The sequence below is a fragment of the Poecilia formosa genome, unplaced genomic scaffold, assembly GCF_000485575.1.
Source record: "Poecilia formosa unplaced genomic scaffold, Poecilia_formosa-5.1.2 Scaffold159, whole genome shotgun sequence".
NCBI classification, from domain to species: domain Eukaryota; kingdom Metazoa; phylum Chordata; class Actinopteri; order Cyprinodontiformes; family Poeciliidae; genus Poecilia; species Poecilia formosa.
In genome coordinates, this window is record NW_006800098.1 from 202,247 (window position 1) to 220,089 (window position 17,843).

Sequence of the window (17,843 nt, forward strand, 5' to 3'; positions counted from 1 at the left end):
AAAACATAAAATGTGACACAGATGTGTGACAAATGATAGAACCGTGAGTTCTGCTTTATACAAACCATTGATGGTAGCTGTTGTAGAGGAGACACAGTCAGTTGGGTTAAGGAGCAGTTACTTTTTAATGCAAGACTAGGTTGGTTTGGATTGTCTTTTTTTTTTGCATTTGGTAAATAGGATAATTTTAGAACTTCATTTTGTATTTACTCAAGTTATTTCTGTCAAAATTTGTTTGATGTCTTAAATTGTTTATGCTACAAATTAGCAAAAAAAAAAAAAAAGAAAAAAGAATAACTCTGTAAGGGGGTCAATTACTTTTCCACTGCAGAAAAAGTAAAGCTAAATTGTATATATTTCTTTTGTCTGTGTGCATGTGTTTCTCATTCTGCTGTTTCCATTTGTTTCATTGCCATGTTTCCATGATGAATATAGGCCTTGTGAAGCTCATGTGCTTTAATACAAAGACACCAACAGTAGAGATGTGCTCAGTGTTACCTGCCTTGCCTTGTATTCAAATGCATATCAGTGCATTGTTCTTTGTGCTGAGCTCCTTAATACATTTCTAATGGAACAAGTTTTATTTGACAAGTGTGGCAGACAACACGCTCCGTACTTTCATTAAAATGACAAGAGAAGCTTTCATTCCTGTCCCTTGCTCTTCAGTCAAGGGTTTCTGAATCTGATCTGTTGCCGTGAAATTTCACCACACGGTGAGCCCGCTTTCTTGTTGCTAAGTGCAGACAAAGATGTGGTCCGATTCACTCAAACTTTGCCTTTCTCCATCACACTATCCATTCATCCTACCTTCATCCAATTCAATTAAGACTCAATTACAGACTCCTAAACAAAGCTGCCGCCAACGCGCTCGTTCCTCCTTGCCTCATCATACCCTCTGCTTTTGTTTTTCCCACTCACCGATCACTTGGTGTCGAAACTTTTTTGTTTTGTACGTCTCTAACTTGCAGAAATTCAAGTTGCCATGAATAAAAATCAACATGTCACACACTCTGGGGGAAGATGGCGTTACTTGTTTGCTCCAAGAGCCACATCCAACTGGAAACTGGAAACGACACACAAACACACGCTGCGAACAGTCTAGCGTTTATGCATTCCCAAATGACGGCGACCAATTTAATTTCATGCTCTAAACATCTGCATCCGTGTCAGACAAAGGAGCGAGGCAGAGACCTCATTGATCCGACGGGTCTGGGACCAGCTGCCAACAGGGCATGGCGCTGATGAATATTAATTAGAGGCGTTTTATTATGCATGGCACTTTTCAGAGCTGCCAAGACGTGACAGGGTGGCTCCGGTTTTTAGGTCAGGATGCCACCAAACTCCAGCCAGTCCTGTCTCGACACAGCGCACTAAAAAGTTTGATTTTTGTGCGCGAGGGAGCCAGTGTGACCGAATCTGTGTACTTGGGTTGTGTGTTTGCGCCCATGTGTGTCTCCCGAGATGTAGTCTGATTGAGGATTAGCGAGGGGAGCGTGTGGAGGTGGCATGGCGCTCAGTGAGAAGGCAAGTGAGATGTGGGCAGGAAGAGGTGACAAATTCTAATGTAGCCAAATCTGCCTGAAATCCCCCACGAGGGCCACAGCTCTTTCTGCAACACCTGTCCATACACCCAAGTAGACGTGTCACACAGCAATCCATTATGACACCCCCGCGTTACAGAGGCGCAACAAAAAGAACGGTACACACGGTCAGTGACTTTAAATACACACGTATGGCAGAAATCCACTCATAAGGAATGTGACACGCGGTCAAACAAAAAAACAAAAAAAAAAGCAACGCCAACACAAGCTAAAACCCACTCCCACACACAGCGACACCCATCGAGACTCCTGCGGTGTCTAACCATGCACTCCCCAGCCCACAGCTAATCAAGTCAGGCAGTGACTTAGTGAAATTGCATTAGCTACACTTTCCTGGGTTTGATGAGAAACAGTCTGATCCTGTGATGAATTTCAGCCCTCCCCAGTTTTAGACGAGGAACGGATGAACTTGTGATTCCTCCTTTAACAGACTTCCACGTCCCCCGTGTCTGTGTACATTAATAAAAGTCTGCATAAGGGGCGAGATGAGTAAAGCCACAATGCCAGGCAGAGGACAGGTTGTGATCCTCATGCTGCGAGTGCTTTTAATGCAAAATTAGGTGGAAAAAAGCTGTCGGCTAAGTATGGAATGTGAGTTTATCTTTGTTAGTACATCTAGTAAAATCATGCCTTGCAAAGATAGCTACACTAACTATTTACATATAGTTTTACATCCAAAAACTTCAATACATTTTTGTTCTGATTGGGAAGCAAAGTTAATCTCAGGGTAGAAAAATTGCATGGTTTTCCAATTTTTGCACAAATAATCTAAAAAGTGTCTTTGCTGTGATTCCAGTTTGAAAACTTTAGGGGTGTGTATCTACCAGCTTTGCACATCTAGAGACTGAAACTTTCCCCTGTTTGACTTTACATGAAACCTCAAATGCTCAGATTGGATAGAGAGGCTCTGTAACCAAAAATTGTAAGGTCCTGTCTCAGATTTAGTTGTATTTACATCTGGATTTTGACTAGGACTGGCCTTCCACAGCATGATGCAGCCACCACCGTGGATGGAAAATATGTTCAGGATGACATGCAGTGTAGTATACCTGTGGAAAAACATTGTTTTGCAACACAGTCGTGATGTGACAAAATGCAAAACCGCTCAGGCAGAATGAATAGTTTTTCGAGGCATAATGCATTTTTATTAAACGTCTACAACAGTTTTGAGCACAAAATGTTTTACATGACCTCACTGTAGCCTCAGAAATGTTCCTCAAATACTCCCTCCAGTTGGCATATTCTAATCCCACCAACACTGTTTCACTTTGAACAAGATACAATGCATGAAATTATTAATATTTATTCTTTGTGCTGCTGTCATACCAGCACTGACAGATGTGAATTCATAGAAATCAGAACCCCCGAGATGCGTTGTGTGCAACAGTGACACTTTCAATAATTAATATCACTCAATTTACACCTGAATTTATTTATACTATAACTTATTTATGCATTGTATTCTCAGCTGTGAGGTGGATTTGATCTCGAGGTTGGCGGAGCAAATACCATTCCATCAAATTAATTTTAATAATAGAAGACTCTCGTTATGCCCCAATCAGACATGGAGAAGGTTTGAGTGGAAGAGGATGCCTGAAATTGACCAGAGATTCATGAATTATTGACACAGGAACCTATCTTATTAATTGAGCAGGTCTCAGTTCTGTGAATAAACAGCCGCCTGAAAGTGAGCATGCACATTTAAATGCAGCTGATTTGTACGGAGAGAATGTGGCCTGAATTGATCACGCCAAAACTAATTTTCATAGCTTAAAAGCTACAGGTAAATGAGACTGTTCAGGGTGAAAATTGAATTATCCTATATTTAGATATATTCCCAACTATTTGGACAATTTTGATTTAAATGTGCAGAGCTTGCAAACACCAGATTGGGGGATGAGGGGGACAAGAACTGCCTCGTCTTTGCTTCTGCAAACGTTAAAATTGGATGAACAAAGTATAAAAGTATTAATTCTGCAGAAACCAGCTGATCATATGTTACCATATACATTTGGGTGCTTGTAGAAATAATTGATTCCCACTTTTCTATGTTCAGTTTGTATTTTAAAGAAGTTACAACATTTTTGCAGCAGCAGGTATAAGGTCGATTAGAACAAGGAACAAGTTGAATGTAAAAGTCAATTTGGTTTACAGGCAGTTGAATCAGGTGCAAAAATATATTCAGTAAGCCACAGGTTAACAGATGGAATCACACGACAAAGTTCAATGTCACTTGTTGTTCAAGGCTCATTAAAAAGAAACAGAGGAGGTCTATTAATTAAGATGAAGAACTGTAGCAAAAATGAAGAACCGTCTACATCTCTTCAGGTTGGGTGTTTGAAGACATTGTCTACGCTCTGCAGGGCAGACAAAGGGAGAGAGGGATCAAAAACAATGTTTTGAGTCTTTGAAATGACCCTCACATGTGGCTTTAAAATCGTTAAGTGCTGCTTTTATGTTTGAAATAAAAACTGTGCAGAGTGGTGGAGGTTATAAATATTTCATAGTAGCCCGTGCCTCAAAAGCAACAGCAATTTCTTGAAATCAGAGCTTTCAGCAGAGATAATCTTCAACAACAAATAATTGTGGTTCAAAACTTTGAAAGCGTCTATTTGTATGTTCTGTTCATTATGTGACTTGTGTGCATCATGGCTGTTTACAGATTTGTTGAAATTAATCCAGGAATAAATATCAGGTTGAGTTAGTAATAACACTACAGGAAAGACAGAACGGCTTAAATAAAAAGAAAACGAATAAACACATTCTATTAGACGTGTTAAAAGTGGTCACCACATGTCTGAACATAAAAAGGGGTAATAAACGTAATGCTTACAGTATATGTGGTGCTTTTATCTAAATTGCTTTTGGCGAGTAAATTTAATTCCTCCTATGGAGCCCACCATCACCAACTTGCCACGGAGATCCCAACACGATTCAACACTCTTTTGTTCTTGATATAACAGTGAAGTAAGCAGAAAGTCAAGGTGTAGGTGAACGCCTTTGAAGATACGGGAGAAACAACCACCCGGAAAACTAAGTGCCATCACATCTTTGATTAGGCCCAGCAGGGAATCAGGCGGCTTCAGTGCACTCCTCTACATTACTGGAAGGACCTGTTGCATGCTGGGTAAGCCAGAGGTGTGACTGTGTATTCAACAGCTCGGCTGTTACAGCGTGGATGTCAAAGTCTGCACAGCCGCCAGTTCCAAACGCCCTTCTTCCAGCAGTCTTTCCCTCCTCCCTCCATCCATTTTTCATTTGTTCTTCTCCAATCAGCTAGTGTGAGATTAAAAGTAAACACAGGGGTGGCAGGCAAAGCCAGCAATTATGACAGGTCCAATGCTGATTAAAATTAGCCCCAGGCTTTGAAAATAAACCAGGTTTCTTCTTACTGATTAAATGTCTGCACCGAGTAAACTATTATAACCCACTCCTTTTCTCCCTGTGTTGTCCTTTGCATCTCTTTGCCTGTTTTGGATTGAGATTACATTTCCCACTGTGTGTAACTGAACAAATCACAGATTTTGCCCTTGTCAGTGATTTCACCCAAAGAGGGTTTCAAGTGTGGTTAAGTCTGTACATGTAATGGAGCTCAGATGAATAATTGTTTCTAAAAAAGAACAAAATTGATCATAGTCATAAGTTTTATTTTTAGTTATTAGTATTTAGATCCAACCCTCCGTTTCAGATTTTGACACATTTGGACCCCCCCCCCCACCGAGGACCATAAGACATAAGATAGAAAATGTGACGCATATTCTTCAATAGATGGTTGAAGTTTGTTTGCAACAAAAATTAAGGTAATACCACTTTATCCTATCGACATGTAGCAATGTGAGTTCCTCCAGCGAGTCCTAGATGATTTCAACACCATACAAATCTAATAAAAAAAAGACATTTTAATATACTTGATCAGTTAAATAGTCCAAACTTTCTATAATCAGCACACTTCTGCATGTTCTTTAGTTTCTACAAACCACACAGCGATGAGTTTCTGATTCATCTACTGACATACTCGGATGAAATGAATACCAAATTGATTCATGTAATGATTTTGGTATCCGTGTGTGTCCCTATCTCATGCTGTGCCAAACTGGCACTTTTCTACTTTGCTTGTTAGCTTTCACCATATAAGGAAGCAGATGAATGAACGATTATTTCAGAGCAATTTCAACCAAAGTTGAGACGCGGACTGCAGACACTTCAGCTGAATAAGAAATCTTTGACAAGTCTTCAATGCAAAGCTCTGGACAGTCTGTCTATACTTGAGATGAGTGATTGTGTGTGTGTGTGTGTGTGTGTGTGTGTGTGTGTGTGTGTGTGTGTGTGTGTGCGGTGCCTCTGACTCTACTAACAAGATCTCTCTCTAGTAGGTGCTGAACTTTAAGTTACCACTACTGACACGTTTTAAACCTTCATTGGTAACTCTTGTTACTCTGATATTTATCTGCGATTTAGAAAGTTTTTGACCTTACCTAAAGTCAGAACCGTCTGTCGTTGCAGTATCAGCTTTGAGATACTTGACCATCAACGGGCCAAATGCAAACAACAATCCAGAGTTTGTATAATTATGAATTACTGAACTATTTCTTGTGCTTAAGCCAAAAAATTTCCTAATGGTTGTAGTGTGTTAACTATGACGTTATTCACTGTCCTTTTGGTTCAGAATTACAGCACTTTATCCATATTTGGGATCTTTTCTTTTTTCTTTTTTTTCTTTTTAAGGACAACCATGTGAATGGTGTGAACGTTCAACCATTCCTTAGGATCTTACTCTAGTAGATGTCATTAGTTGTTAGATGTAAAGTAAAAGAATCATGACCTAAAACAACTCATGGTTTTGCATGTCTCAAAAAATATAAATAAAACATTTGCAAAAACTATCAAACAAGAAAAGGGGTGCCACATGGCTCGTCGGGGAGAGGCTAGAGCCCTTGATTCCCAGCCCCAGGCCATTTGCTGCATCTCTTCCTCTTCTGCCTCTGTCCTTCTCCTGTTCAGCTTCTGTTGAATAAAGGCCACTAGTGCTGCAAAACCTTTAAAAATGCGGAAACAAAACTGCTGTAATAGCCATCTTAATGACACTTATACCAATACCAAACCCCCCAGGTTTATGAAATAGTGGCATCCAAAGCACAAGCCAAAGAACAAATTTAATTTGGGAGATTTTGAGGTGCTGCAAAACAAAAAAAAAAACAACAACTAATTTTTAGGTTACACACCAAACAATTCCATCAGTTTAATCAATGCCTCCACAGTTGTGTAAATATCTGGGGGCTGGTTATTTAAATCTCTAAAATAATATCCATCCTCTTGCTTTATCTCACTAAAACTACAGCATGTTTGATGAGTTACTCTACAGTCAGAAACCAACACTGTTGTTAAAAGTTAATTTTCCATACTTTTCCCAAGCGCCGCTCGAATTTCAGCAAACAAAACAACTGTAATTGAATAACGGAGCCCACAGCACACGATGATTTAACAACGTGTGCATCTATGTGCACGCATCTCTGATATTGTTTTAAGCATTATCTTATTACATCTATTTACAGCCAAATTGAACATGATGAGCCAGAACAAACAGAATAACTGCTGCTAGACAAGACATGCTGTATTGTGTGTGTGTGTGCGTGTCTTTTTTTTTTTTCGCAACACAAAGATCTGCAGTCCCTATTCTGAGTAATGGTGTGCCAGGAAAAAAAAAAATGCACTTTGCATCTTACATATTCACCCAGTTATGCTCCAGTTGAAGACAGAGAATACAAAACAAAAAGGCACAGAAGACTGAATAGACATCATGTTTCTTCAGATGTTCTTGTAGCATATTGACTCATTTCATGCATGCATGTGGAAAAACCTTTGATCAGAAACCCCACAACATCTACTGATGTGATATCGTAATTGCTAATGATCCGCAAGAAATGAATGGTACTTTCAAATGGAAAATAAGAAAAAATATCATACTGATAATTTGGTATGATTCTGCCAAGACAGAAAAAAATATTTCCCTTTTGAGGAGGTCAATTACAACCACAAAAATATGCTTAACTGTTTATTTCTTGCACGTAGTGGTAATGTTTCGAAAAAAGAGTATAAAACGGCAGTTTTAGTTTAAAATATAAAAGCTTAATCAGTTCTGCCTATTAAATCATTAACACACAACAATGAATGCTTTCCGCAAGCTTAGGGCGTTAGGATTTAAGTTTCTTGCAATGGGAAACGGTTTTAAGAGGATGACACACAACTGTGTGTCTAGATTTTACTTACCACCTACCCGAGGTCAGCAAAATTGCAAGCCATATTAAAAATGTATTGTAATAGCAAAACGAAGGAAAATGAAAGAGACAGAAAAGTGTTTGTTCATCCTGGTATCCCACAATAATGTCGTACTCTCATCTTTTCTAAGTCAGCAGCCAAACACCCATCCCTACTTAGCGGAAATTATACAAGAGAAAAAAATAATGAGAGCCAAGGGGAGCATCAATAGTAGCAAAGTAGACTTCCTTGATGTTCTAGCATCCTAATCCTATAATAACCATTGACATTTCCTGCCGACAATTTTCAATTCTATCTAATGCATTTATGAATATAATGAATTATAATCGCAAGGTCAATGGAAGTCGTGTATCGATCCCCCCCAAAAGAAAGATCAATGATTATCCTTGAAATCTGCTTAGAAGTATAAAAAAAAAGTTACAGGAAAAGACAAAGCTGACAAGACAGCCTATTGAATCCAGAGCAAGAATTAAAGGTAATTGAAGCGCATCCATAAAATAACAGCGCAGTCTATAAAGGTGTCATGTTTGTTCACCTCAGAATGAGTGACACGGGGTAGACAACGAAAGGTCCGAGCTCGCATTACTTTCCCCACCGAGCGATGCCGGCGCCCAGCGGTGTGGCATCACACATCACCTGGAAGAAACATCGTGTCTGGTACGACACCTTCCGAACGCGAACATGCACACTTATGCGAGGCACATGCCTTTTAACATCTGCCGGCCTCACCTGTAATAGCCTGCTCACTGTCGCCTCCACCCCTGCATCTCCCACTAGACACTTTTCCATTTGCACCTCTTCTCCCACTGTCCTCAATTGGGCTGTACAAATCAGCTTGACAACGAACGCCACTTCTGGTCTCCTCTCTCCTCTCCCCCTCCCTTTCTCCATGTTCAGTGTTCTGTCATGGGGATATGGGGCTATTATACATAAACAAGAAGTCCCTAATACAGGACAGGCTTTTTCTTTTTTCTTTTTTTTTGATTCTACAACTAGACCTACTATTAGGTATTAAAGAATGACTAGAAAGAGAGCTGTTTGTAGCTAGATTGCTCGCTCAGGGAGACCCAGCCAGACTGTTCTCTTTGCCAGACTCGCTGGGAACAAGTCAATTTGAATATCAAAAGGGAAAACAGGGAATGTGTGAAATAGATTTTGAACCAAACTGATTATGAATACGTCTTGCAAGTGAAGAGGCAATGAAAGCTGGGAGCGTTGGGAATAGGACTTTTGTGCACGCGCTCCCAGGAAAAATTTGTAAGTCCAATATGTGCATGTTTGTTTATGTGCAAAAGTGCAATGACAGGCGGACTGCGGGCTGCTATCAAAAGGGGAGGGGTTGTCACTTCAAACGTGCCCTGGGGCAAGGCAATATTGTACAAAACACAATGAAGGTTCAGGACACAAAGAGGAATAAAATATATAAAAAAAAGGCAATAAATGCATTACAGGGCACTGTAAGACTGCAGCAGTTATTAGGATATATTCACACTTCACCTCCCAGATGACCGCTGAGGCCTACACACAGCAGAAAGGCAATAAAAAAGGAGAGGCCAAACATCTGAAAGTATGGAGGCAGCAGGGACATGCAGAGGAAGATGGGGGAATGGTAACACGTCTATAGATGGGGAAACGTGTTATTTTCATCATTTATTCATGGAGATTGTGATTGAATCTGGATCTGTACTCTGCAAAGGACACACATGCACATCCAACACAGTATATACACATTCATTTACACACAGACAGCCATGGGAGCGGGTGTATGCAACGCCAACACACACACGCACATGCATGCAAACTCTCCGCCTTGCAGCTTCAATACATACATTCAGATCACAAATTCCAGATGTGGCCACATATGGAGCTGTAATGAAGTCTTTAGATGAAGCACTGGACTAATTGAAGCATACACAATGAGGAGTGCAATTAAGTCTCCCTGTGCGTTTGCATGTGTACTTGGAGCATGTGAATGAAGGCCTGTGCAGCTTTATGTGTGTGTGTGTAAAAATGATAGATGGGAGGCCCCTACGACACTCAGGAGAAATGAATTACATACATTACAGATTAATTTCAAAGCCATTAGAGCTGTGAGAATGCAAAAACAATAGCATGACTATATTAATACGACTGCTTCGTTTCTCAGTTACAGAAACCCGTGGCAACTTCTGCGAGAGGAAAAGGCAATCGTCGGTGAACAATTTTAGCAGCACCGCATCTTTTCTACGTCACTTTTTGACATCGTGCAGTCTTTGAAATTGTTTGACATGCAAAGCAATTTGTTTTTCTATATGAAATAAGATTATCTCACGGGAAAAAAAACAAGTTAATTGCTTTACTATAGTTGAATATTTCAATAACAATATAGATTACAATGAACCCTCATTTCCCGAGCTGTTTTCTTTCTTTACCTTTCCCTTGTGGACTTCAGAATATCACCACTGGAAAAAAAAAAAAAAAAAAAAAAATATATATATATATATCCCCCAGTGTGGCCATCGAAGGCAGTAAAAATCTCTCCTACAGGCAAAACATAACATGGCATGCACAATTTGTAAGGCTAATGCTTGAAATATAATATTCAACTAAATTTTGCCTTCCAGCAATCTTTTGCAATTGCAGTATAGCAAACTCTTGACATCACGAACCCCTGATATTGCAAAGAAGATTACAATTTAGTATTATAATTCACACCGAGAGAAAACCATCCATGTATAGAAGTAATTATGTGGTAAAAGGAGTTCACGCCTATGGAGAACAGCTACAGGCGCAGTTTACTACTTTAGCATTATAAAGCTGGCCTTAGCAGGGGGTTTCCCACGTAGTTTTGAACCTTTGAGCCTCAACTAAAAAGTTTGACTTTTTTTTTATTTCAGCTTGAAATTTGGTCTATGGAAATAAGGTCATTTTCAAACCCTTTTACAGTCTCGTAGTGGCATGACAAGATCTTATGGCTTTAACAGTTCTCATCAGAAAGTCTGTCTTGTTAAGCTTATGTTTCAGTTGAGCTGAGTTTATATAAACCCTGGATTTGAGCGAGTGCTTTTAACTCACAAATCTAGGTTTGAGCCACACACACACACGCACAGATCACATCTTTGAAATGTACGTTTCACTTTATGATTATTCACTTGTGTCTGTAGCATAACCCCCCCAAAATATATTAAAGTTTGGATCTGTAACCTAAATGTAAACACGTTTAAAGTGAGTGAATAAATCTGCTGGTGGTTTGCTGTTCTATTGAAGAAATTCGCATTTTCGCCCAACATAAAAGTAGCTGGTGCTCAATCTAAATAATTTTGCGGTCTACTATGTTAGTCACTGTTTTTATGCATTTAATATTAGGGCATAAGTGGATGCAAGTGGAGAAAAAGTACAGGAGCAGAGGCAAAAAGCCTTCAAGGCTAAGTTTCTTGGTGTTTGAGTTAATAACTGCAGTGAGTTGAAGTAGACCACTGGAGGAAAAAAAGAAACGACTTTAAGGAAACACCAGGCAGGAGACACACATGACTAATCTTTAAGTGTAGAGTAATCCCAAAGCCGAAAGTATTCATCAACTCAATCTCTATTTTCTAACTCTTTTCCTCTCCCTCCCTGCCCACTAAGTTTAATTTAAAAGGAGGGGAAAAGTCCCTTTCCACAAAGTCTCAATACATATTTTTTTAATTTCTTCCCTCTGAAGTCTCTTAATGGCTTCTTCACTGGACCCTGATGAAAACAATGACTTTTAACCTTCCTCCTGCTCCTTCCCTCCCACCATCCGTCTCTCCGCTCCCTCCATCACAGTCGACTTATTTCACTTTCTAAATGATTTCTTACTCTTTCAATCTCTTTTCAGCCATTCAGGCCGAGGCTCGGGCTCACAGACGGTGCTACACATTGTGACAGGTGAAATGAAAGCCAAGAGGAATCTCATCTTCTTATAAGCGCTCCGAGGCATTCAGTCAGTCAAAAAAAAGAAAAAAAAATGTAGTTTTCTACCTTCTTTCTCAGGCGCTGACAGATGGAAGGGGGGAAAAAATGAGGCTTTATGTGGAAACTATTTAGAGTTTTCCTTTATCCACAGTTCATCAATGCTGCTCTTCTAGTTTATATTTACATTCTCGCCACTTTTCCTGTTACAGAAGGAGATAAAGGATGCATTGCAATGTCTGCCGTGACTGGACCTGCGATTAGCTAATCACCCAAAAGCTAATTACGCTTTGGTGAAAATGTATTTGTTCCTTTAGAGCTTTGTTCTGGTTTCCTTTGTTGCCACACTTTAGAACATCAAACAAAGCATAATGGTGGACATAGATAACATGACTGAACACAGTACAGAAGTTTACAATAATTTAATTCATTAAAGTGAAAAAAAGAAAGTATTCATACCAACCAGAGTCTATATTTTATATAGTTTGGGGGGGGGGGATAAGAATCAATAAGACAAAAGTAGAACATTTTCAAAGGGGTCAGTCCACAAAAATCTGGCCTAAAACTAAAATAATATATCAATCATCAAACAAAAGTGGTGGTAGTATGATGGTCTGGGGTTGCTTTGCTACTTCGGGACCTGGACAACTTACCATATTTAACAAAACCATCAATTTTGATGCTCACAAAAAAAGCAAGAATCTCTGAAAATACATTTGTGATGGTAAAACGAATGAACATTGAAGCAAACCAACAAGCCCACCTCTGAATGGCACACTTAAAAGTCAATACAATGAAGGTTTCGGAGTGGTGTAGTCAAAGCATAGTCTTAAATCTAACTTAGTTCATCTTAAATAAGCTGTTCATGCTTGAAAAACTCTGCCATGCGAGAAAATCTGTAGTGGGCTAAATACATTTTTTTACGGCTCTGTATTTGTGCAGATCTTTTTTTTTTTTTACCCATCAACAAATCAACAAGGAATTGGATAAGAAAAAAAAGTAAGGCAGCAGACAGCAAACATCGCCATCAGGCATCGCTGATTGAAACCTCAAGGTCACAGGCAGACGCACAGAGAGGCAGAGGAGAGGAAAAAAACAGAAGAGGTACGGGCAGCAGCACCATTCGGGCTCTCCAGGGTCCAGCTGTGTAGCTCACTTACTGAGCTATTTTGTGCGTGTGAATGTGTGAGCGAGAGCTTTTTAAGGGCTTCTCCCTGTAGGCGGATTCTGCAAAGTCACCCTGTTCTCTGCATCTCGTCAATCTCTTTCTCTATCGCTGCTTGGCGCTCCACACTCCTGTTGTCTGCCTTCTTTTTTTTTTTTTTTTTTTTTCCTAAGTGCAACTCCTCGAACTGTGACATGCCCTTTCTCTCTCTGAGCACCATTACTCCCTCCTCTTTCATACTTCCAATTCCAACTCTTCACCTCAATCAGCATCTGAGTGAATCCGTCCACCTTTACAAACCGTGACCAAGCCCCACCACTTTTAACTACTTGGTTCTTCCAGTGCACTATACACAGAAATCTTACCGTTTTACAACCCGAGATTCACCTCTGCTGTCCTTTTATCGTCTCTGTTTTCACCAATATTTCCACAGTCATCTTATTCCATTTAGATTGCTTCCCCGCATCTTTATCTTGGCATCAAGTTTTAAACTCTGCAACCTCACCGTGCACTCCTCAGTTCGTCTACCAGTCCTCCTTCCTCACCTTGTAATTCTCCGCTTTTGCTGTAGAGTTCTCGTCTTTGTTCCCTCAGGTAGGCACTCATGCTGATTGCGTGGGACGACGACTCAAACCTGCAAATAAAAACAAAGGATCCGGTAATAATTAGGAACGTAACTTGAGGTTGAGAGGAATTGGAAAGAATTTCAGGGCTGATATTCATCAATTTGTTGACAATTCTACTCATTTAAAAGATAAATAGCTATGCCACATTATGAGATGAAACTGGAAATAATATTTATTTGATATCAAAGATATTTTAGCTACTTGGCAGTGTTTTGTTTTTCTTATGCATTTTGATGCTAAGTATTATGTTGTAACAATGTGCCATCTTAACCACCTTCTTGCTTTAAAAAAGCAAGAGTAATCTCAAAGGACCTCTTGATTTATTAAAGGTCAAAACTAAAGCTTAACATCGATGTATTATTTGCACAGATACTTTTGTTTTGTTTTGCAATAACAACAGCTTTCTAAAATAATGGTAGGCAAAAGGTCAATTTGAAAGTGTTAACCTAATCAGGCTTATTCCCAACTAACTAAAACGGTCGCACTCTGTTGTCTACAAAAGGTCATGATGACATGACCTTAAAGATTTCTTGATTTAGGCTCAAAACATCTGACTTTAAATCTTTGACCATATCGTTACATATGAGAACCTGCATGATCTTTCAAGCCAAGAAAGGGATTCTTACTTGAACAGTGACTGTTTGGCACGCTGGGGTTTTTTCTTGGCGAAGAAGGCGGCAAACTCACTGCCGGTGCTGGCATAGGAGAGCTGAGCCGACTGCTCAGTGGAACTGCGGCTGTTCTTCACATCCAGATACTCCATCAGCAGAACCTTAAATGCACAGAGTGTGGTCTGTTAAAGGTAAAATAAAGGCAGGAAAACATTTCCTGTTTTGCTTTTGTTACGTTTGAGGGAAACAGGAACTTGTCCTTCAGCTGTGTGACATAAGCTCTTGTGCTTCTGACAAAAATTAAAGAAAGAAAGTAATTTGGATAACCACAAAACTTCTGACAAATTTTTGGTTAAGTCCAACAAATCAGTTTTTTTTTAGCCTTTTAAGTATGTCAAGTATTTCAAGAACTTTAGCTTTTGACATATATTTCTGTATTGATACAGGGGGTGGTGGGGGTGATGCAGAGATGCAGCCTAACTGATGCTATTGCTTTAATGGAAAATCATATTTCATGATAAAAAGAAAACCTTGAGAGAAATAGTAACCCACCGACATATTATGCCTCAATCCTATTATGTACCCTAAAAAAAGATCTCAACCCTAAGATAGAAAGAGTCTGCAGACATGACAGGAACAGTCTTTTTTTTTCCCCATTTCAGTTCCTTGATCTGTCTGCGTGATCAATGCTAAAATCCATCAGCGTCTGATCATGCTTCATAAAAATCTTATCAACTTCTAACAATAGTCTGAAATAAGCACATCGAAACTCTGTCCAGACCCCCGAAAAAAAAAGTTCACTTCCTCCATCATTCTATCTGTACATTCCCTCCGTTTCTTTCATTTGCTCTCATTTTTCAAAGTCTCTTTAAGCTTCAACTCTCATTTCTCACATTTCTATTTTTTCCCCTCCAAGTTTCTCGCTCCGTCTTCCCTCGGTTCGTATTTGCCTCTCTCTCGCCCACCCTTCATTCCTCTCACTGCGAATGCATATGTTCCAAAATAGCCTCCCATATCTAATAGCTTCATAATTTATCAGGGCCATTTAGCCTGTGTGTGTCTAATTCTGAAAGCGCAGTGTGGGTCAGCCCAGAATGGGACAGGAGTAATGGCTGAGCAGATGGAGATCCATCCCGACCATAATGATGTAATTAACGCTGTGCAGAGCATTCCCTGTCATGCATGGGAAAGCCTTCCATGCTAGGGTTGATATCTGATCCAACACAAAGTAGCAACCATATAAAGTGAACAATGTAATGCAAGCAGTTTTCTTTCAGAGCTTCCGATAAGTTGATAAAAATATATATATACATCTTTTAAGGGAGGGTTAAAACTATCAAGTCAACTCTAGAAACTTTTAAGGGATCTCGTATCAAGTTAAATCAGTCTGGACTCTTTGCAAGTGTTTACAAATTTAATAACGCGTGTTAATTCACGATCTTTTACCAATTAATCACTCCCCAACACAGTTCCCTAATCACAACACCCGAGCTTGCCGCCATATCACGCTTGCCGACCCAAAACTTGCAGCAGCGAGGTGACCACTTGCCACTGGCCCTGTGCTGCAGCTAATCCCATCAGTGTATTAATTACTAATGATGAGCTGACGGAGCGAACCCCCCTCAAGCCCCCTCCCAACTTGCTTGCAAGCTAACACCCAAGCGGACTTAATGAAATGCCATTGCTGGGCTGATGAAGGGGCTCCGACCCCCTCTTAAATTGCATTAGCCCAGAGTCAGAGTGAAAATTAACTGGACCGTTAGGACACAGGGAGTGATGGGAGGCAGATGATAAAAATGATGGAGGGAATTAGAGACAGAGAGATAATGATGGGAAAATAATTGTTTTATGGAAAAATCGTTTTAACCAAAACTCACGATAGAGATCCCGTAGGTAAAAATGAACCAACTCCTTTGAGACTCTTTGTTATTTTTCTTTAATAATCAAATCCTGCCACAGTTATATTCTTTAGGACCGAAATAAACTCTTCAATTATGAACTGATCTGGTTACAAAGTTCCAGCTACATGTTGCGTCTAAGCCTATAAGGAAGATATGGGCTTAACACATTTTAATATGCTGCAGTGAGTAATTAAAAACATGCTGTCTTGATGTTATTTGTGTTTGAAGAAAAGAACATCTAACTTGATTGTTGTCACATCAGTATTTGTTTGGGTCCGCCTTGTCTTCATTTTGCTTTCTTATCAATTTTTGGGAAACAACATTTTTTTTTAACGTCGGTTTTGTCCCATATTTTTCCACATTTCTTGATGACAGTATTATCTGTGTACCATGGTGAAATACACAATTGCAGAAATATTCTTCCACCCTTCTCCTGACTGATGCCTTGCACACTAAAGAGAAACAATGAATGTGGAAACAAGTTTCTGTCACTAATTCTAACATTCACCTTTGAAAAATTCCAACGTTAATATTATTCAAGAAAAAAAGTAAAAATTAGGAGGTACAGAACTTAAACTGACTGAACACAATGGTGAACCTGGATAGAAATGCTATTATAATCTAAAGCTGAGGGTTGAATGAGAATGCATAAAAAAAGATAAGAAATTCAAAAACAGTGCGAAGAAAAGATAAAGACAAGATCAGCAACGTGATTGTGGTTACCAAAACAAAGAGTTGCTTCAGTGACTGCAAGAACACAATACAAAGACACAGCTACACACACACACATACACACAAGTAAACAAATTCAATTGTCCACATTGATAATTAGTAATTGGTCCCAGAGCCCAGTTCCAAATGGGTGCCTGTTCTAATTTAGTTAAACCCCTGGAGCTTTGATAAGGTCTTACGCAAGCAGCACAAGCACCGAAGACCTTGAAATGAGGATTCACAAACATTACACAACTGTTGTCTTTGAACTCTCTTCTTCTCTTTACACCCAAAATTTAACACGCTTTTTACATTTCTGCCCTGTTAAAGCAGCCAAGGGTGAGAATCGGTGAAAAGAAAAAGCATATTGCATCACATCTGCAATGCTTCTAATTTAGTTGCATCCTGATAAGTATCCTCGCATCTATTAATTAGATCTGATGACTTTCATTAAAAGGTCAGAGAGAGTTGATTAATAAAACAGCAGAGGAAGAAAGAAACCAGCTAAATTCACTAAAAATTAAAAGTCACGAAGCAACAAATAATAATAATAAAAAAAAACAAGCATGTAATCATGTAGAACATGTGCAAATTTATCCCGGCAAATTAGATGGCTAAGAGCAAGGGCTCAAAAGTGCATGTTTGAGTGCGCGCGCGTACGCGTGTGTTTGTGTGAGACGGGCCACAAATAAAAATAACACATCTCTCTGCAGGGCTTCCTTTACAATCATTTCCACCAAAACTATTCAATCAAACTCGTTGTGCAAACGAATTGCTTGGGTCGCGTCCCAAGCTCAAATCAGTCCGCTGCCTGAGTGCAAAGTTAAATTAAAATGGAGAGAAGCTTAATGGAAGTCTGCCGCTGTAAATCATTAGCAGCAGCACCCCCCTGCCCCCCCCCACCCATCTATCCGTTCACCGCTAAAATGCCCCGATGCTTTCATTCACGAAGCAAGTGCGTACTCACCTTTTATTAGGCCCCAACAGCCAAAGAATTAGAGCAATTAGGAGAACATTGCTCAAAGCTTTGCAGGTGAGCA

At 39.6% G+C, this 17,843-nt stretch overlaps 1 protein-coding gene across 1 annotated transcript in view; it reads right to left on the minus strand.

Moving 5' to 3' along the window:
- The window catches only part of exoc4 (exocyst complex component 4), a 114,407-nt gene that overhangs the window by 75,511 nt on the left and 21,053 nt on the right, over positions 1-17,843 (minus strand). The window contains exons 9-10 of the mRNA XM_007564422.2: positions 14,207-14,352; positions 13,500-13,588 (exon numbers count right to left, since the gene is read on the minus strand). Coding sequence (XP_007564484.1) covers positions 13,500-13,588; positions 14,207-14,352 — 235 coding nt within the window. The remainder of the gene's footprint in view (positions 1-13,499; positions 13,589-14,206; positions 14,353-17,843) is intronic.